General features: G+C 40.6%; 1 protein-coding gene across 1 annotated transcript in view; it reads left to right on the top strand.

Annotated features, from left to right (window-relative positions):
* Positions 1-285: 285 nt before the first annotated feature.
* RNF11 (ring finger protein 11) overlaps positions 286-22,029 on the top strand; it is a 37,025-nt gene continuing 15,281 nt past the window's right edge. Inside the window, exon 1 of the mRNA XM_077823912.1 lies at positions 286-782. Within this exon, the coding sequence (XP_077680038.1) occupies positions 660-782 (123 nt within the window). The 5' untranslated portion in view covers positions 286-659. The remainder of the gene's footprint in view (positions 783-22,029) is intronic.

Below are 22,029 nucleotides of genomic sequence, written 5' to 3'. Positions count from 1 at the left end.
ACATTAAAATAATGCAAAAAAAACCCAACAGTGGGGCAAACTCTCACCCACCATTTTGGGGAACAGGTTGAATCCGCTCTGCAAATGTGATGGTAACGCATCACAAAAAGCATCCCCTAAACACGCTTCAATCCCTTCAATACGCTGCTCAGGGAGCGACAATGGGCAGCAGGAGCCCGCGAGAGAGCAGCCGGGCCTAGCCCTGGGAAACCTGGCAGCGGCGGGGCGGACCGAGAGGAGGAGTTAGGAGCCCCGTGTGACAAAGCCCAGTGCGCAGGAAGCTGGTGACCAGGAAGCAGAACAGCTCCTGGCTGCGGTTGGGGGACGGGCGCGGGCTGCACCTGAGCCAGCTGTCCAAACAGCACTGCCCCCCTTGTCTGCGGCGCTTATGGGGGTGGGGAAGTGAGGCCTCTTCCTCCCACCCGCTGCCCCTCACAGGCCCCCCGGGAGCGGGCGGAGGCAACAGCAGGAGCCTGAGTGTGCGGGTCCCCGGTGCAGCCAACCGGGTTGGCGCTCAGCCTCTTACGGGGAGAGACTGGCATGAGCCTCCCCAGCCGGGCGGCTGCTGCTGCTGCTGCTGCGGGCGGCCTGGCGCTGCGCGGAGACTAAGGCGGGAGCGGACACGCTGAGGCGGAGAAGCCCTCGCCCCGCCGGGAACAATGGGGAACTGCCTGAAGTCCCCCACCTCGGATGACATCTCCCTGCTGCACGAGTCCCAGTCGGACAGAGCCAGCTACGGGGATGGGACCGAACCGGATCAGGAGCCGCCGCCGCCATATCAGGTACTGGAGAGAGGGGAGTGAGGCAGACACAGAACGGGAAAGGGGGGTAAAGGAGCCAGACGTGCCCAGAGAGGGACAAACACAGCCAGACACAGAGAAAGGGGGAGGTGGGACATAGGAAAGGGAAGGAGAACTAGAGCAAGGCAGAGGAGGAGAGAGAAAGAGGAGGGAAGGGAGAGAAGAAAAACAATGGGAAGGAGAGAGAAAGAAAGACACACTAACCCCTCTTTACTCTTTTAATTCATGGAATTTGGGTGGATGTAGCTTTCCATGGGGGCTTTTGTTTTTTTTGTAAACACCTCCAATGAGCCTTTCACTTTTAAGTAACAGAAAGGTTTTTCTTCCTCTCCCCCGCGCTATTGTGATTAAAAAAACAAACAGTGAAAGTGCTTTTACATAAAAGCTTTGCTTGGTGAAACTAATGTGTGCCAGGTCTTAAGTTTGGCAACTGGCAAACTCATGTACACCTTTGGGTGAGACTTCTTTGTTTCTTTCAGTCTCATCTATTTTTGCCTTCCAACAAATTGGAAAGGAGATCAGAGGTTTTCTCTTAAGATAGACCGTTGCTCAATGTGTTGTTGGCGAAGATTTTAATTGATTTATAAAGCGTAAGTATAATGGTGCTGTAGAAACTATGCACACAAGAACAAAGCACTACACACACCAAACCCAAACTAGAAAATATATATATATTTTGTAACCCTGTCTTTAATTTTTAGACAGATCTGGATTAATTATTTTAGGTGTTATTCTCATTTTTGGCTAAATGAGAGGAGCCTCTAGTTTCTCAGCCTGGGCAGCTTCCTTTGTTATCTTCATGCGGTGACATCACTGTCTGGCATTGCTCTTTTCTCATTACCCTCTTAAATCAGAGACCACACAAACAAAAAACAGGCTTTGTCTGGGTTTATTTACTCTAGCCTGTACTTTCTTGATTTTCACCAGTAATTGATTCTTAATGAATAACTTTTTTTTTAAGGCAATAGATCTTATTTCCCCCGAGGAATATCAGACATAGGAAGTGTGTCTTTTCCATTGCTTCTCCCATCCTTACAAATATTCATGAATTTGCAGCTTCTTGAAAGATTGCAAAGATAGAAAATATATAACATTAGTTTTCATGCAGAAGAAAAAATGCTGATATCAGAACAATGTGGTCATGAATAGCAAGTCTGTAACCTTGACCTCCATTCAAGTGGTGACCAGAGAGATAGACAGAGACAGGCATACACTGAACTTGTGGTTGCACTTGCCCACTCTGTGTGATCACCACTCCCCTATATATCAAGCTATCCAAAAGGAGATGGTTATATAAGACAATAGTAAAAGTGAAAAAATAATCGAAGGAAAATGTTATAACTGTTATATCTTCACTTTTCTTAGGGGATGATTAGAGAAAAAAATATCTGTTGAATTTTCAAACCTGAAATAATAGGATATCTTCCTGAGAAGTTTACCCAAGTGGTTGAGACTTTAACCTTGAAGGGAGACTTGATAGCTCTTTAGTTAGTTAGATAGGAGTCATTCAGAATTGGCATATAATTAACAAAATTGCAGGAAGCATTTAACTGGGTAGAGCTGTCATCTACAAATGCTCTATATGTTAAAGAATGATATCTATGAGAAGAATTTTTTTTATCTGTTCTAGAGAAGGTGTGTATAGCTGTCACTGATGATGCAGTGAAACAGCAGTGGTATTACAGAGCATTGACTATAGTTGGTTACATTTTGCATGTTCAGAAAAGTATCTAACCATTTTAGAATGAACTTCCTCATATGAGGAACTTTTCCGAAAGTCTCAATTAGAGCTACTTAACTCCAGTGAAACTCATTACTGTCAGATCAAATTATTTAAAGAACATATTACTCAAAATTAAGCCTACATTATCTTTTCTGATTAAGAATGCAAGAATATTTTTAAAATCAACACATAATATAAACAAAGTTTGGCAGTCCATGCTAATTGCAAAAGACATTGCAAATGCCACATGTGTTTGTGATTTCCATGCTATTTTTTTTAAACAGACTGTCAACATTATCATAAAGACCTCTTCATAATATTCAAGAGCTTCTTGTGTAAGTTCTGCAGGCCTGTTGATTTCAGTAGCAGATAAGCATGTGTGTAAGAAGGATTAGACCCTTTCTCAGTTTTCTGGGAGGTTTTTTTTTGTTTTGTTAAATGCATGTGCATTTGGGAAGTGGAAGGGAGTAGGCTGATTTAGTTTACTGTCTGTTCTTTTTGTCAATTATTCTAAAGCTCTGCTACTATTGAGGTACCGCAGCAAATTTATTTCAAAGTTCACTTACTTTAATAAAGTTATGGAGTTCCAGATATATGCACAGAGTATATCTGAAGCTCTGCTATTTTGAACCTCATTTGTTGCAATGACATCCGTGATCTTTTATAAAACATTTGATATTTCCTAAATAAATCAGTGCCAGAAAAGCTACTTTCATGCAATATCATGATTCAGTTTCTTGATTTGTATGTTTAAAATTTCAAAGTTACAAGTCTCACAACTGTAGTTCAGCCTCAGTGACTTAAGATATAAATTTAACACTAGATACAATACAATATCACATATGTTCAAAATGAATAAATTAAAATTGAGGAAACCATAATTTTGAATTATCTGACTTCTGTGCTAGATCGTTAAACCAAAGTAGCTGCTTGATACTGTTATAATGGAACATAAAGAATTCCATATTGTTAGTTTCATCCTTATTGTGAAAAAAGTCATTATCAGACTATAACATTTTTTAAACAGTTTAAAATTGTGTATGAAAATGTGTAAGATTGATGAGGGGAGTACATAACCATTTTGAAAACTCCTGTTTTTGGAAACTAATGACATCTACTCTGGACAATGCTGGGTGATTATTATCATAAATATTGTTACTGGACTTTAAACCTAAAAATAGGCAGACATATGCCTAAAAACCGCGATTATTTAGAAGACAGTCTTTCTTTTCTAGGGCTCACTTTACTCAAAAATAAAAAAAAAACCCAAGAACAAAACCTAGATTTCTCTTCTGCTGGAATTCAATCAACTTGTTTCCCTCCTCATTACCTGTATTTCTGTACGTAGACACTGGCTTATGTGTCTCATAATTGACCCCTTAACTGTTTAGAGAGAGAAGGTGGGTGATGTAATATCCTTTATTGGACCAACTTCTGTTGGCGAAGGAGACAAGCTTTCTTGAGCTCTGTGTAGCTTGAAAGTGTGTGTCCTTCACCAACAGAAGTTGGTCCATTAAAATGTATTACCTCACCCACCTTGTGACTGATATCCTGGGACCAACACAGCTACACCACCACCTTTAATTGTTTGGCATTTAAAATATTTAGTGTTTTCAGATACTATGGTGATGGGCACCATGGGAAGACCCTAGTTAGGGCAAGTCTTCCATAACTTTTTGTTTTAAATTGTTCATGCAAAATACACTCCCAGTATTCCTTTAACTGGGGTGACAGGTTGTTACTAAATGCAGCCTCAGTGCTCAGTGATGTATAGGACTTAGAAGATGCAGTTTTTAGCTCCAGAAATTATAAGTCAAGACTGAAATATGGACACACAGGATAACAGGGATCAGAAGCTTCACTTGGTGTTCATGCAGGTATCTATATATATTATGTGATGTGCATTTGAGTTGCAGCTGAAAGGTTTCACAGAGGAATTATGGTTATTTTAGGAGGGACGTGAATGACCAGGAAGGGTAGCCCAAGATAGAGAGCAGTTCAGGTTTAAGGGGCATCATGGAAGAAAGCACAAAGACAAGACTGGAAGAAGGGTAAAAAGGAAGCAGTTACTGATAACTCTTTTCATAGGCTATATATTTTGTCACATACCAAAAGCCAGCATTTTGAAGTATCCACTAATTTTGGGTGCCTCCATTTTAGGGTGACCAATTTAGGACCTGATTTTTCTAAGGCACTGAACACATGTAACTCCATTTGAAGTACAAAAGAGCTGTCTGTATTTAAGAAAAAAAAGTAAGGTTTTTTTTAAGTTCTTAACACTGAGGTTTTTTAAAAAAATCTGCTTTCCTTTTCTGCATATGTCATCTCATCATTTGTTAGTATCACACTTCTGCTGTATTTCAGACAAGTTCACTGCTTTTCCCACTTCCCACTAGTCACTCCTAGCAGTTCTAATCCAAAGATTATTTGTAAAACAGAAAGCTCATATGTGTTGCTTCAAAAAAACAAAAACAAAAAACCCAACAACACCAACCGCCCCCCCACCACACACCTCCTCACTCCATTACCATCCTGTTCCTGAATAATTGCACACAACAATTTATCATTTCATTAATTTTTGGAGACCCATACAGTAGCATCACAGTCTGAATGAGAAACTTGAGGAGAAAAGATGTGGGGAAAAATACACTTATAGACAAAAGAGGTATAGCTAACTTCTAAAAAAGGATTTTCATAAAAGTTCAAAGTTAAAGCACAGAAAGTTTGTCTTAGTATAATATATACTTAATGCAGTAACTGAAATGCATGAGAAACTACTGCAAGTCCTTGGTATTCAGATTGACCCCTAGAAAGAGTATTTGAAATGTTGGTATGGAAGAATAATTTTCAAAACACTTTCATGTTGAATAACGTAGTTCCAGATCTATCTACAGATTCCTGTAATACTATATATTGGCCTACAGAATCACACATTATGGGATCCAGAGTTTAGTTTATTGTTTTGGTGTTTTGTTTTGTTTTTAACCTGATGTTCCTTAGATTAGATCTTCAACACAAGATAAAGGTAGGGAGAGGGCACAAAGATGCCTTAAAGCTAATTTTATGCTCCTATAATCTTGGAGCAGCTGGGGGGGCTGAACTGTTTCCCAGAAAACTTTAGGACAGATGCAGTTTTTCTCTAAATTCTGATTGCTGCAACAGCTCCTTATTGTCTGTTGCACCAGCTGGGGATCACCTGCATTCAGTGTGCTTCTTTAACATGCATCCTCCCACCCTCAGTGCTGGGGATGGCAGTTTGGGTCTGTGCAAGTCAAATCCCCCGCTGCCTTATTAGGATAGCCATAGGAGCAGCACCAAGGTGCCAGGGCTGAGGCTCTGGCCCCTTGATTTTAAGGAGTTTGCAAGTGTCCTGGAAAATTAATCTGAGTAATCAAAAGACTATTTATTGGAATAGTCCCTTACTTTTCTGTTTGAAACTTTCAGCCTTGGTTGCATTTATTGGCTTTACTTTGTTTAACAAAACAGACAAGCGTTTGTTGTGTCTCAGCAGTGCAATTTATATGTTGTGACTCACCCAACTATTACATTGTATTGGTGTTCTTCCATTGTCTCCAAGAGGAGCACTAATTAACACTGTTAAATAGGGCAAGTCAAATTAATCTCTGGTATGAGTGCAACTCCCATAAAGGTATCCGAGCCAAAGTCTCTGAAGCCTCAAAATGATGGTGTGAGTTACATGGAGGCCCAAGATATTAATAAAACAAGTGTAAATGATAAAGTAGTATAACTTGTTCCAATTTGGCAATGAGTAAGTTGTAAACCTAATGTAACTTACACACACTGCAGGGGCATAAGAGGATAGTTGAGCAGAAGAGCAACTAACAGGAAGAAGTACCCACTGTTATCTTATTGGTAAACCAAACCAGCTAGTTTTTATGTTTATATACAAAATTAAATATTCAGGTCTGTTCTTCATTCTCTTACCTTAGTATTCTAGGTTTCAGAGTAGCAGCTGTGTTAGTCTGTATTCGCAAAAAGAAAAGGAGTCCTTGTGGCACCTTAGAGATTAACCAATTTATTTGAGCATAAGCTTTTGTGAGCTACAGCTCACTTCATCCGATGAAGTGAGCTGTAGCTCATGAAAGCTTATGCTCAAATAAATTGGTTAGTCTCTAAGGTGCCACAAGTACTCCTCTTCTTAGTATTCCAATCTCTCATCCCTTCTCCCTCCTCACCCTCACCAAAAACCCATACAGAAGGAACACCAAGCACAGTTGCCTCTGTGCTACTGAACTGTCCAAAATTCTGGTTAATTTCACTCTGCTCTTGTGGATGCCATTGGAGTAGTTCTGCACTGAAGAAGAGATTATGCTGTGGGAGCTTCTGAAGATGTAAGACTCCTATGCCAAATTTTAACCCTTGGTTAAGCAAGTCTCATATTTGTAGTCTGAGGCATAATGAGGCTTGGTCTCCTCTGTCAAAATGTGGATGATGTAAAGGCTCTGTCTTGGTGTGTGTCTAGGTAATTAAGACAAATGGAGATCAGTTCCAACGGGATGAGAAAGAAATGGAGTGGATGAGGAAGCTTAGAATTTGTGGAAGCTGGGAAATAGTGTTGTTCTTGCAAGGAAGTGAACAACAGAATGTGATGACGTGAGCTATCTTGTATAGCTTGTTTTACAGATTGAACATATCCTATGACAACATTCTGTAACCATGACTGTCTGTTATGCCCAGGGCCAAATTATAAATCCAGTTCTGAAAAATTGTGCTCGTGACAGAAGGAGTGTAATATTTTCAGATGCAATTTAGACAGTTATATTTGCAAGTCCTTAGAATGATTCTTATATGTTTTTTGTTATAATGACATCGGTATGGTAAATTGTTCATGTGTGCAAAATTTGGCATTTTGTGAGCATGAAGCACACTGGACTATCTTTTTTTAATATCTGTATTTGTAGTTACTTGGAGAATAGCTTCATTCAAAAATATATCCACACCAGGTTATTTGGCTAGTAAACAATTTACCTCAACATTTCTTCCATCTGGAGGGTCATATCTTGTGGACTCCCAAAGTGGTTGTTTGGAGGATTGTGTTGCAATTGATCAATGCTAAATAGAATGGGTTTGAGGTTTTTTTAAGTACAGTTTTCTTTCTGGCTAATGCTAAACAAAAGACCGTGCAAGTGTGTCCGCCTTGTCTACATTTACAGCGCTGCAGCAGTGTAGCTGTAGCGCATGTGGAGAATACACTATGTTGACGGGAGAGAGCTCTTCCATCAGCATAAAAAAAACCCCACCCCTGTGAGCAGCATAAGCTCTGTAGGTGAGAGAAGCTCTCCTGCTGACAGAGTCCTATGCACACTAGCGCTATTGTTGGTGTAATTTCTGTTGGTCAGTGGGGTGGAATATTCACGCCTGGGAGTGACATAAGTTTTACCGATAGAGGCGGTAGTGTAGACATAGCTCTGGTGCATAATTGTTAGATTTTTAGCTTGACGGAGTTGCTATTTGCTGTCTTGTTAACTTTTTCTAGTTAACAAGATGGGGATGGGGGAGAGCCATCTTAGGTATCCAGAAGATAAAGGACACCAGATAGGATCATAAGGTAGGTAATTTTCTGGCATCAAATAATGGTGGAAGTATTGTTTATAACACATACTTTTAATGAATATACTTGGTTATTGGCTGAATCTTGTTATTGGCTCTCTTCCAGATTAAAAAAATTAGTGATTTTTTTTTGTTTTTTAAACCCCAATCTCGTTTGGTATAAGTATTAAATTAAGACCTGAGTTAGGAGGAACCACCACCAAAGTACAGTATGTCCACTGATATTTGAGTTCTCTGTGTGTTGTGTCCTTTCTGTTGTGAAGACTAGAGAGAGTTTCCAGAGTTATTGGTGATGGGCCTGCTAGCAGTAAATACTGATTCACAGACATTCCTGCCAGAATGTTCTGTAACAGCTACTCTGAAATAAATAGAATATGCTTGTAGTCTTGAGTGAAGGAGAGCTTTTGCCCCTTTTGAACACAATTCTTTAGAAATGTCTGAGCTGGATGGAGACTCTACACATGAAGTAAAATCCATCTACCTCTGTCTCAATCGTTTTCTATTTCTCCCTTCCAGCTTTGATAAAAGTCAGAGGTGATGGTTAATGGACACTTTTGGTAGTCAGGCTGGTTGTAGATGTCTTTCTGACCTTTACCAGAGAAGATTTTAGTTGTGGTAAGTGAAAATGTAGCTGATATTTCTTAAAACCTTCTTTGGGGTTGGCACTGATTACTGTGCTCCAAGAAGTTCAGATAGTCTGCTTCCTTATGCAAGGTAAATTCATCCTATGTGAGGTAACTTGCTATTCTGTGTAGTTTATCAAATGCTCTGTTGCTGCTGAATTTGGTATCTTGAGGCAATTATGCATTAATATGACCAGGACTCACCATACTAACTCTCCTTTTTCACTCAAACTTTTAGAAAAACTAATCATCTCACCACAGAACTATTATGCATGTCTCTCTCATTAGTGAGAAAAATAAATGAAATCAAAGAATGCAATGGTTGTGTTTCCTCGGATTTTTTTCCCCCCTCATCCCTCTTCTGTGGAAGGAGGGACTATTTCTCCTCCATTCTGAATCATAAGCAGTAAAATGATGAGAGAGACCTTTTTGTCTCTAAAATATTTTCAAATAAAAGCCTAAGGGTATACAAAATATTGGGGGTTCAATTTAAACTGGAAATCTAAATAAAAAGGAAGAAAATTTCCTGTTAATTAGGCATTAGAGGATATAATCCTCTGAATGCAAACACTTTAAGAAGAGAAGATTCAATAGAATAACTTCAAAGTTTTGCAAAAAGAAAAGGAGGACTTGTGGCACCTTAGAGACTAATAAATGTGTTAGTCTCTAAGGTGCAACAAGTCCTCCTTTTCTTTTTGCAGATACAGACTAACATGGCTGCTACTCTGAAACCTGTTATTATTCAAAGTTTTGCAGATTCAGAAAGATAAGTCTTTGTACGTACATCTGCCAGTGCAAAATAAGAGTGGAACAATGGTCCCTCTGACCAACAAGACAATAATTCATGCTAAGGTCCCAATAATGGGATCATGTAGAGGTCAGTGGGAATCTTATGTGAAAACAGAATCAGTATTGAGGAAGAACAAAGTCTTCAGCTGTGTCCCTGCAGACAGATTAACTACTTTTTAAGCGAAGTTTTGGTGTATACACCAATCTGAAGGATGATCAGTTTCTAGAAACCAAAACTCTGTTTACTGTTTTTGTGGTCATCTTTTCTTTATATTTGATGCATCTTAAATGCATTTTTAGATATGCTTAAATGATCTTCTTGTGTGATTGCATTGAACACTGTCCAGAGAAGACATTTCTGTTTGAAGCCTTGAAATGTCAACAGGAAAAACAAGAAGCTTCTAGCTTTCACCAAGTTTTATAGGGGGAAATTGTTTTTAAAACTCTTTATAAAGCAGTGGGAGACGAGAACAAATTCCTCCTTTTTGCAAAGTATTTCATACCGATCCAATTTTTTTTCTCTAAAGCTAGCCTCTCCTTTTGCATCTGTGCAGAAATCATAGAAAAGATTACAGAGATAATAAACATACAGTTCTTGCCAAAGTACCTTACAGGAGAAAGATAGAGGAAGAATTGGTTAAGTAAGATTCTGACGTTTCAGTGGCTAATTTATATCAGATCAGTCCACTTAAAACTACCAGGTAGGAAGCAAGCTGCTAATATAAGCTGACCTTCAGTGTTTGTTACATTTTAAGACCAGTGGAGAAATCCTGACTCCATTTAAATCAATGGGAGTTTTGCTATTGAATCCAGTGGAGCCAGGATTTCCTTCGCAGCTGTTTGTTTGCAGTATCTCTGTGTTTATAACTTACTTTGCTCAACCATTTTCTGATTTCAAGGTGGAAAAAAGTCTGTCTTCAAAAACATGGTAATATACCCCTAACAAGCTGATTTTGACATGCGTAAATATTACATCGGCAAAACATTAGAAGAATGTTGTTGTGAAGTCATGCATTCAAAAGTTAGGAAATACCAAAATTAAGGTTACCCGTGCAACCGTGTGTGTGTGTGTGTGTGTGTATGTATGTATGTATGTAATGCGTGTGTGTGTGTGTATATGTATGTATGTATGTAATGCATTCTCATACAGTTTTCAGTTATAATATTTTTTCCAGGAGACCCCTGACTTATTCAATGCATAGGAAGGATGGTGCTCAGCAAGTAATAGAGCTGTATGATGAATGAGGCTGGGTACAGGAATTAGAAATTGTTTATAGTGAATGGGGCTGCAAATAGAAAAAGGAGGGTTTTGTTAACTAAGGAGCCCACAAGCCAATAGAAACACTTGGTATTTAGTGATTTCCTTTAATTACTTGCTTTGTTATTAGATTGCTGTATCCCTGATCAAATAACAGAACAAAACCAAAAAACCCCACAACCCAACCTATCATACCTGTATCCAAGTTACAAATTAGAGTTTATGCAGATTTAAGTGGACTTTTTAAAATATACACTGCATATACTGCTTGGTGGAATGGGGGTAGGGAGAGGGCAGGCTGGGGCTGTGTCATTTGCTGCTGCCGGCACCAGGCCCCCTGCTAGTCCCACAGGCCGCCCTGGATCCTGCATCCTCCTGAAGCGCGGGGCCCCCCAAAGTGCAGCGCCCAGGGAGTTTGCCCCAGTCCATCCCATGGACAGGACGGCTCTGCTTGAACCCGTTCTGCACCACCAAAAATTATACAAACCGGGCGCCCATGCCTCCCCATATCCTTGTTTGTGGTCATCCTTTGTGTGTCATGTCTGAATTAGATTGAAGAGGGTAAGGAGCTGCGCACCTCCTCCTTCCAGTTCGTTGGTAAAACACCATCCTCTGGCTCTGTATAATTTGTGACCTCTGTTAAACCACTTAATTTCTCTGTGCCTCAGTTTTTCCATATGTAAAATGGGAATGCTAATACTGACCTACGTTATGTGGTTGAAGCGCAAAACATCTTTAATTCAATCTATAATAAAAATTGAAAATTAGATCCAAAAAGGGATCCTTTCATTATGGAATTAATTCAAGGAAATTGTCTTACATTTTGAAGGCTTTGCAAAAACAAAAGGAACAGAGATACATCTGTTGTTATATAACAATTAGCCTATTGAAAATTACATAAGTAAAGAAGGGGTCACTTTGTAAAGAAATCATAGTGAGCTGTGTTGGTTTGTATAATATGACTTTCTCTCATTTCTCTGCAGTCAATAGCCCAATAAGGAGTGGAGTACTTAAATTCCAGCTGTTTCAGCTGAAAAAAGATCTAACTCATGGAAGGGAGAAAATATTCTCCAGTTCAAGGCAAATAACATTTCATCCTTCTGAGTCATGTTCAGTTTCCTCCTTGTGGTCCAAATTCCTTAGTTTTATTCAGTAGGTGGCTATCTCATTTCAGCTCCCAGAACAAGCAAGACTACATGTTACAGATGGCCTAGATTTAGAGCTTCATGGGAAAGTACAATTTACCCTTGACACAATCTCTCATTAAGTCCCTCTTTATTGTGCTAAACTTGTTCATCTAGTCTAGTGTGAGCTGATAAGATGTGCATTAGATTTTAGTTATTTGTTTGTTTTTTACTTTTTCCTCCTTGTCTGTTATGTGTTTGTGTTTGTTGTTTTTGGCGTTGTCTGGCCACAATGAAAATACTGTTGCAGTTCTTGAAGTCTTAAAAGTTTCACTTCTATTGTCTTTCCAGCTCTGTATCTTCTTTTTATATAATATGAGAGAGAGAAGACACTATGGCTGTAATGAAAAATTCACTTTTCAATGTGATATGGACCCAGTGCATTCATACTTACAGGAATCTTGGCTATTGACTGTAACAGTGAGTCAGCTGTACCTGGTACCTCTAAGATCTTCTCTCTCCCCTCTTCTTGAGGCAGGTCACAGAAAACGTATGTAAAAATCACATCTCGCTGTTCATTCCTCTGAAAGCTCTGTAAATGGTGCTACAGTATTTTTACTGAAAGCCAAAGACAGGAGAAAGCATCTCACTTAGAAGTGGTGGTAGAAGATGATACCAAGAAGGTTGTGAGTGTTGCTAAGTTGGACTAATGTTTCTCTTCATAGTAAATCAAATAATTTTGGAAACTAGAGGGGGGGAAGGAAGGGGAAAGACTATTTATCCCTCTGCCAATGCAGGAATCATTCTTTCTGATATATTCTTGAGGCGCTTGTCTAGTTCACTTTTGAATTACTCAGATGATGGGGGTTCTACAGATTGCCCATATCTTCTAAGAAACTGTCCCCGACTAGTCACCCTAAACGTTCCCTGCCTTATCTATACTCGGGATTTACTCCAGTTAAAGCCTTCAGTGGCTAGTAATCATTGTAGCTGTGCTAGTGCAGACTCCAGCAGTGAGTAGGGTACACCGCTGTAAGCTGCAGTTTGTATTGGTGCAGCTTACCTTAGTTTCAAACAGGGGTAAGCTCCACCAGTGCAAACAGTGGCTGTGTCTGACCATATAAGGGGTGAAATCCTGGCCCCACTGAAGTTAATGGCATAACCCACTGACTTCAGTGGGGCCAGGATTTCATCCTAAGGGTTTGCAATGGTTGCAAAGCAAATGTCCAGTGTAGACAAGGCCTCAGTTTCATCCCTTTTTTCCCCCTGCTACCGATGATCCTTCTGTAAAAGAGTAACATGATACGATGTAAAACTATCCACATCAGATATCACCAGAGCAGCCTGGATCTTTACTAAACCACCTGACAGTTAAAAGTATTTTTTTCTGTTTGTAGATTTAGGAGGAGACTGCAGAGGCTTTCACAGCTTCTTCGTGATGTGCAGCAGACTGTGATATCCCATGGGCCATTGAGCATTACAGTAACATCATTCATTTGCATTGTGGGGTGCTGCTGTGTCTCTTTCCCTCACACAAGACTGCCAGTTATAACTCTGTGGATTGTTTCCAAAGTCTGAATATGTTTGGCAAGCTTTCACAATACCATTAAGAGTTTGATTACCTTTGTTCGTGTGTGCGGGGACTGCCTGAGTTTTTTTGCAGAAATTTTGAATGTAAACCTTTTTGTTCTCTGAAATGTTTTGCTTTGCTGGAACTTCTGCTATTATATCATATTTTCAAAATTGTAAAGCATTTACTTTCAGTTACACTGCACTGTGTTATACTCAGTGGTCCTTTGCTGTAGTTTAGTGTTTTTCAGTAGAGTCCACCAGTTTCCTCTGTTGAAGTCTATGTTGTTTAATGTGAGTTGCAGGATTGAATCCTATCTCTAAATCCAAAGTTCAGGGACTCCTTTCAAAAAGAAAATCTTGCTTCCATTTTAAGTGTTTGTATGTATAACAATAACTAGTTTACTGTGCAGCACCACATTTCTTACGTAGTTTTTAGCCCCATCTTATGAACCAATATTTTATTTCTTTATCCTTTGTTAATTCATAATTAGTGAGACTGAATTTTGGCTGGCAGCAAATACCCCTTTGTCTGTGGCCCCTTCAGATCTCATGAGCTAAGTATGGTCGGGCCTCATCAGTGCTTGGATTGGAGACCTACAAATAAAATCCAGATGCTGCAGGAAATTGTGTTATGGTGCCATGATGCTTCCTTGCTAATCGGTATTAAACTGAAAAAGTGCATGGTGTTGGGGCTGGGGCACTGCACAGCAAGAAGTGTTGTCTTCTGACTGAGACATAAAATTGTGGTCGTGATTACTCAATGTCATTGAAATTCCTTTGGTTCTTTTCACAAGATGTACAGGTCAAATTCCAACTTGAGTACAGTAATTATATGCTGCCCAACTGAAATTCTCCTGTACTTTAAATTAGAGCAGTTATTCTTCATGTCTCTCCTCCTTTTAAAAAAATGAAACAAAAAATTAAATGGCAGCTGCAGAATTACAGCTGTATTCCAGCAGAGACATTGTTGCATTTCAGTGTAAGATGGTAATATAAATATCTTCACACTTTAGCAAAATGTAAGTTGCTTCATTGGATACTAAAGGCCAGATCTTGGCCTGTGATGTAGCCCCTTTGTGCTTCTGGAGCAGCGTAGAGAGGTTTGTAAAGCTGAGGATTTTCTTAGTGTGGTAGAATCCCTAGCTGGCATAGAGCCAGCACAGCAAGCTTTATAATTGATCTTCTCACACACACTCCCACCCCTACTTTGGGGACACTTTTGGCTGTACTGTGTTCTAACAGTCCCCACCAGAATAATGGTTACCCCCTCGGGATTGTTACAAGCCAGTATAAATCAGGCAACCCTAAAGTTAATTTTAGACTGGGGGCTGAAGAGACTCCTTTGGGAACAGGAGGAGCACAGAGGTGGTGCAATCCTTGCACATATCCCCTCCCAACATTGGCTCCTGGGGGGAGTGTAGCTTGACTGGATCCGAAGATGATGGCATATATATATTAAATATATACAAATGCAAATATCATGCACTCATACTTTTTATATTAACTTACACCAGTCAATGAGACTATTTTTGCAGCATTTCTAGGGCAGTGATAAGGTAGATTCTGTAGAATTAGTTTAAGACTTTTGCTGAAACACTTTATCTTCTTTAGATTAATCATAATTATATTTATTACATGTATTTTAGTTTTACAGAATTTAGGAGGGTTTTTTGGTGATAGTGTTAAAATCATTGCGATAAGGAGAGTAACAGAAAATCTCAAAAGAAAATATTTTTCATTTTTTCACGTGACAATATTGAGCCTGATTGTGCTCCCATTTAAAACAGTATAAATTGGAAGTAACTAAAGTCAACTGAGTTACACTGTATAAAGTAGATCAGAATCAGGCCCTGTGTTTATAATGTTGTGTTAAAAGAAATACCACAGACTTAGAACATTTTAATTAGACAGACATAAATGTTTAAACAGCTTCCGTGGTGGATGACTTGTCAAATAGTCTTGTTCAGTGAGGCCGAATGTACCCAGTTTGACCTGATAGTGCATCATTTGAATGTATGCGTGATAGAAATTTGTAGCCTGAAGACATACATTCTGGTAGCAGACCCTGGACAGTCTCTGTAGACGTAAAAGCTTTTTAACAAATGGAAGAAAATATCTTCTGGAAGCATTCTACTTGTGCTGTATGACCTGTCCCCAGTGAGTCTACCTCTGTGTTGTATCTGTCCTTACCTTAGTACAAGCCTCTCTCCTGTGTTAGAAGTGGTTTGACAGTTGAATGAAATCATTCTTGGATTTATGCCCTTGCAAGCTCAATGCAGAGTCACTGTTTGTGAGGATCTGATGAAGTGGGTTTTAGCCCACAAAAGCTTATGCCCAAATAAAATTGTTAGTCTCTAAGGTGCCACAAGGATTCCTCTTTTTTTTGCTGATACAGACTAACATGGCTACCCCTCTGAAACCTGTTTGTGAGGACAAGCCTTATATGAATGAAATTACAAATACTGCTCGTGTGTACGTTGGAAGTATTGTAGTGAAGGGAGGAAGTATATAATGCTTCAGTATCTCTCAGTGTATATACTTTTTCTGCCTTGTTTACAGATCCAACACTGCCTCATTCTCAACATGTTCAACAGTAATAATCAAGACATGGAGCGTCTCGTAGGGATTAATAAAGGCCAGCTGGGATGTACTGATGGCCTGAGTCTATGCCTCTGGCTGTTTACTCCAGCTAGTCACTAATCTGCAAAAAATGCCTTGTGTCAAGGTAATTAGTGGTATTATCAAATGACACTAAACAAAAAGCTTAATAGCATTTTTTCTTAAATTCTGTCTCTTGTGTATTCTGTGAAAAGCGATTGTGTGTGTGTGCATGTGCATATGAGAGAGAGAGAGAGAGGGAGAGAGTGGAATGCGTCTTCACAATCTGACACTCCAGTTTGGATCTAGAAAGAAAACATACTGCAATGCCTGCCCTTCCCTAGCAGGCAGTGTTTCTGTGGTGCTGTTGAAGCTGGGATATTCCATGCTCCAGTATACATTCCCATCCAAAAAACAATTTCCAATTAAGGTTGGTGGACTCCATCGCCCTCCAAAGCAAACTGTATAAAGCAAGGAACTAGCAGTTACATCATTCAACACCTCATCTGTGCTCCAGTCATCACTTGGTTGTGAATAGGATCAATTGGCTAGGTAGAATCTAGCAAGGCTGCAGCACAGCCAGCAGGCCACACATGCAGCTGCAGCTGGCAAGAGGAGCAAATGTGTTCGGGCTGCCTATGATGAGATGGGACAAAGAGAAATGCCTGTGGGTTGAGGAGGCGCTGCAAACTTTGCACAGCAGTGCAGGCTTCTCACAGAGTCACAAATGAAAGGCGGTGATAGTACTTCAAACTTTTGATTAAAGAATCTGTTCTGACAAGTCACTTTGCTGCCACATAAAATTAAAGTGTTAAATAGACCCCCAAAAACCCTCTTAAAAATAAAATTAAAGGTAGCAGACCTCATGTCAGATATAAAGCCGCTGCCTCTTACACACGTAATTCCTTAGCTATACTTCCTGAGCCCAATTTTCAGACCTGGACTTTTGAGTTCTGTGAATCCAGTTTGTGTGTGAAAATTGGGTGTTAACATTTTTTCAGGTAATCAGAGCCTGATAGAAAAATTAGCCTTTTGTATCTGACAGTATCTTCAAGGTGGTAACTTCCTGTGTGAGTATTTGGTATTCAGGATCGTTTTATTAAAAAGTTAATAAGAATATTTTAAATTGAGCATTTTGGTGCTTCCTGATTAAATAACCTTAGTTATAACACTGATTCTTGAGTTGCTAAGGTCCTTTTTAAAAATTCCTAAATATAACTATGCTATCATGATCTCAAACATCCCCTTGGCTTCACCAAGAGTGCCAGTTTTGATCACATGCTTGACAACTTCACCCACAATCACTGTTGTATGCATAGAACACCCTCCCCCAAAAAACCAAATCTGTAAAATCACTGTTGTAGCTTCCTTCAAATCCCTCCTTAATACTCACTTCTACCAAGATGCTACAGAAAGCGGTAAGCTGATAATAGCTAGGAAGGTGGTGAGCTGAGACTACTGCTTTTGATCTGCCTGTTTGTTTCATTAATAACAAACAAACAAAACCCCCTCAACTCTCTCTTACCCACATTACATCTTGTCTTAAAGTACATTGTGAGCTCTTTGGGGCTGTGACAGAGTGGGATATGTCTGTATCCAACTGTGAACTCCATTTTGTGTTGTAACCTCAATTTTAGGACTGGAACTGGGAAGCTGCCAGGAACAGAAGTGCCAGAGACTCTGGGAGGGGCGGCCTTGAAGCCAGCGGCTAAGTTATGAGTTAAGACAGTTTTTTTTTGGTTTGGGGTTTTTGGGGTTTTTTTTGCACTAACCTCTGTTAAGGATATAAACCACCTGCAAAATAGTGGGTGAGGCAGCACATGATTTGGAGCTGGCGAGAAACCTGTCCTGGTGCTATTGATACATTTTCAGTAGTGAAGTGGAGGACTCAGTAAATTCTTGAAAAGGGCAGGAATGCTAAGGGGGTTCATAGGGAGAAGGTGTGACAGAGTAGGGAGTATTAACCTAATAATGTTGCATGGGAGTTTTACTAGTTTACTGTCTTCCGCTAACATGGGGCATGCCTCCATTTCCCTAGGGTACTGCACCAATGCTAGATGGTGATGGGAAATAAGGGTGTGACTTCACTGAGCATGTAAACGATGGCAGCTGTCCTTCGTAACCTGACTCTAGGAGGGAGTTGGGGCCAGGTGACACATTCTGCCTGGGAAACTGGACAAAACCTGGAGGAGGGGTCTGGGGTGTGGCAGGGTGAAGCAACAGGAAGGGGTTTCAGTTGGGAGCTTGCTGGGAAGACGGGGGAGGCCCAAAACCTGGGTCTGGGCCCCCCAGCCCACCAAGAGGGACCTGACTGAGGGGTCCTGTTTCCTGTACCTACAAGCTCTGTTTTAGACTGTGTTCCTGTCGTCTAATAAACCTATTTTACTGGCTGGCTGAGAGTCACAGTGAATTGCAGGAAGTGAGGGGTGGAAGGCCCTGACTCCCCCTCTATCTAGGTTTCCCTTTCTCCTTCTGTCACAGAGTGTGGGGAAGAGAGATTGTGGAAGAGTCCAGAAACAGAAGAAAGTATGAGTGATTTGGGAGAGGGAGAATAGTTTAAAAAAAAAAATGCTCAGGAGAAAGATGAGTGAAATCGTGGCTCCATTGAAGTTAATGGCAAAACTCCTACCTATGCAACAATGGAGGATGCTAACTCAAAGATATTTCTGCGTTATTCCTTGAAGTTTCTCTTATAAGTCATAGACATTGAGGTCAGAAGGGACCATTATCATCATCTAGTCTGACCTCCTGCACAATGCAAGCCACAGAATCTCACCCACCCACCCACTCCTGCGATAAACCTCTCACCTATGTGTGAGCTGTTGAAGTCATCATATCATGGTTTAAAGACTTCAAGAAAGCCATGTTAATTATGATACTTAGTAAAGGGAAAATCAAGGTTAGAAATGCTTTATGCTGTGATGTTTTTGTCCTTCAGCATTGCCAGACTTCCCAAAGGGACCTTCAATTGAGGAAGAGTAAACTGTAATACTGTGCAGTTAAATGGCCTTTGGGTAACACTAGAGATGCAGTGATATCAGAACAACCCCTCAGTCATAGGCGCCAACTCAATGGTGCTCTAGGGCTGGGGCACCCACAGAAAAAATAGTGGGTGCTCAGCACGCACTGGCAGCCCCATGGATGAGCACCTCCCCCTCACCTGTGGGCCCTGCCAGTCAGCTCCTCCCCCTCCCTCCCAACGCCTCCTGCCCACCAAGATCAGCTGTTCAGCAGCGTGCAGGAAGTGCTGGAGGGGAGGGGGAGGAGCGAGTGCAGGAAGAGGCAGGGGAAGAGGGCGGAACTGGGTGGGGCAGAGATGGGGCAGGAAGAGGCGGGGGGGCAGAGTAGGGTTGGCATACCCCCCAGGAACACAGGAAGTCAGCACCTATGCCCCCAGTAGTATATTGTAGCAGGGTTGCCACTTACTGAGCACCCCCTTTTGGCCAGAGGTCACTTTGAAGGGACCCTGCTGCTGTTAGCCCCCTCTTGCAGGCCCTTTAAGAAGCAACCCCCCCCCACCCACACACACTCTCTTTCTCTTGTGGGAAGCAGCACCCCGCACCCAGGGCTGGTTACATAACAAATGTTTCAAAATCATCTGGGTCCCAAAATTAAAGTCCATAACTGTAACACAGAAAGTCATACTCAGCCCTAGTTCTTCCACCCCACCCAAAGCCACCAGTCCCAACCCTTTCTAGCTGAGCTCTAGCCATGGCTTCCTTCTCTTATCAGCCACCCCCTACAGCTTCCTGCTGCTCTTTATAAGGAATCCCCTGATCCAGTCCAGGTGTGCCTCCTTCGTAATCAGGGTTGAGTGGCCCCAGACCCTCCAACCTTTAAGGGGCAAGCCACCATGTTACATACATACTACATCTATTTTTAAGTATTAGTGTTCTGAAAGCTACGTTCTGAAATCAAACGAAAACTGACAACTATTTTAAAGAAAAAAGTCTGTCAAACCATAAGTTATGTGCGATTAGTTTTGATAGGAATTCTTGTTTCCCTAACACAAGGGGGTTGCACATTCTTGAGATATGCAAAGAATCATAGTTGTATTTTATTTCTCTACTTAATACCATTTTATAAAGTGGTGTTAGGTTACATATTTTGTGGAGTGGTGTGGTCATCTGTTTGAAGAAGTATCATAGTCCTGCCATGTATGTGTGTTGGGAGAGAATTACATGTGTTTGGAATCCTCTTCATAGCTTTCATCCAGTCCATTTCTTAGTATCAAACAGGCCTTTTATAGATTTGAAGACCCAATAAGTCAGGAATCAGGAACCATTTTAACTAACAAGATGTGAGTTTAATGCTTTCTTTATATATTACCGCCTGTATTACTGTTAAATAAATTGTGTCTACTAGACAAAGCTACTATTACTGATTCTAACTTGTACAATAACTCCCTTTGACTGATCTGGTTGTCTGTCCTAGGTCTCTTTACAAATTAAAAACAAAAGGTTTCTTTGTTTTTGAAACTAAAGCATAATTCTTCAGGTGTGCTAAAAATTACTTGCATTTTGGATGGATATTTGGAAATGAAACATAATGAGGGGTTAATACAAAATTATGGGTAATAAGTTCATTAAATTGTGTTTTATTACCTGGTATTGAGCTATATTTGTGAACTGCGCTTTTTTTCTGTATAATAAGTAAAGTCTATTATAAAATTGGCAGATATCTCATAACGTTTCTAAAAGGTTATTAAAGTAACCTACAATACTATAATTCACACAGTAATGGTATGTGGTGTTAAAATAATACAACTTGGGGGAGGATAAGTAAATTATCTCAGAATAAATCTTAACATAATAAAGTCTTTTCAAGCTTTTCCAGTATAACCAGAATAACATTTACAAAAACAGCCCCTACATCTCCACCACTATGCCAAGTAAATTTAATAACCTGATGAAGCAAGAAGAACAGAAGACTCTGTGAAGCAGTAACTGGACTATTACAGTTGCTTCTGGACCACACATTATAATGAAGATACTGACAAATTGGAGGGAGTTCGAAATAGAGCAGAAAAAAATCATGGCAATAAGAGGAATAGATTTGTGAGGAAAGATCTGGACCAGGGGTGGCCAACCTGGGGCTCTGGAGCCACATGTGGCTCTTCAGAAGTTAACATGCGGCTCCTTGTACGGGCACCGACTCTGGGGCTGGAGCTACAGACACCAACTTTCCAGTGTGCTGGGGGGTGCTCCCTGCTCCACCCCTGGCTCTGCCCCCACTCCATCCCTTCCTGCCCCCTCCCGTGAGCCTCCTATGCCCTTGCTCCTCCCTCTTCCCCTCGGAGCCTCCTGCATGCCTTGAAACAGCTGATTGGGAAGTGCGGGGAAGGATGGGGAGGCGCTGATCGGCGGGGCTGCCAGTGGGTGGGAGGAGCTGGGAGTGGAAGGGAGAATGTAAACAAGGAACTAGAAGAATTGTTTAGTGTAGTACACTGAAATAGAACTAAGAGTATGTCTAAACTTGAAATTGTAGTAGTATTTGAGCATGTTAACTAACAATTGTATATCACAGCATAAGGACACTACACAAATATTCAGGTTAAACATGACAAGGAACTAACGTTTGTATCCTTCACACACTAGAATTTACAATTGTGGTAGTTAACTGGTATTAAAACGTAACTCAACATTCCAGTGTGAGTATGACATATCCTAGGAGTTATGGCATTTTTTGAAAAATAGGGAAATTTAAGACTGTGTATTGGGAGGGAAATGTTGACAGTCAGATACATATGGTTGTGGAACAGCCTCCCGTGGGGAGTTGTGAAAACTCTGTTGTCTGGGACTTTTAAACCTAGACTGCTAGAAAATGACTGTAGGGAAGAGTCCTGCATGGGTAGGGAAATTAATTGGATGATCTAACAGGTCTTGTACCATCTCTGACTTTGACTTTGCTCAATATTCTCCTGCCTGCTGGTGAAGTCAGTCACATGGACACTCAACATCTTGTTTATTTA

This window comes from Eretmochelys imbricata, chromosome 8 (genome assembly GCF_965152235.1).
Source record: "Eretmochelys imbricata isolate rEreImb1 chromosome 8, rEreImb1.hap1, whole genome shotgun sequence".
Classification (NCBI taxonomy): Eukaryota; Metazoa; Chordata; order Testudines; family Cheloniidae; genus Eretmochelys; species Eretmochelys imbricata.
This window is presented reverse-complemented; position numbering and strand designations above follow the sequence as displayed.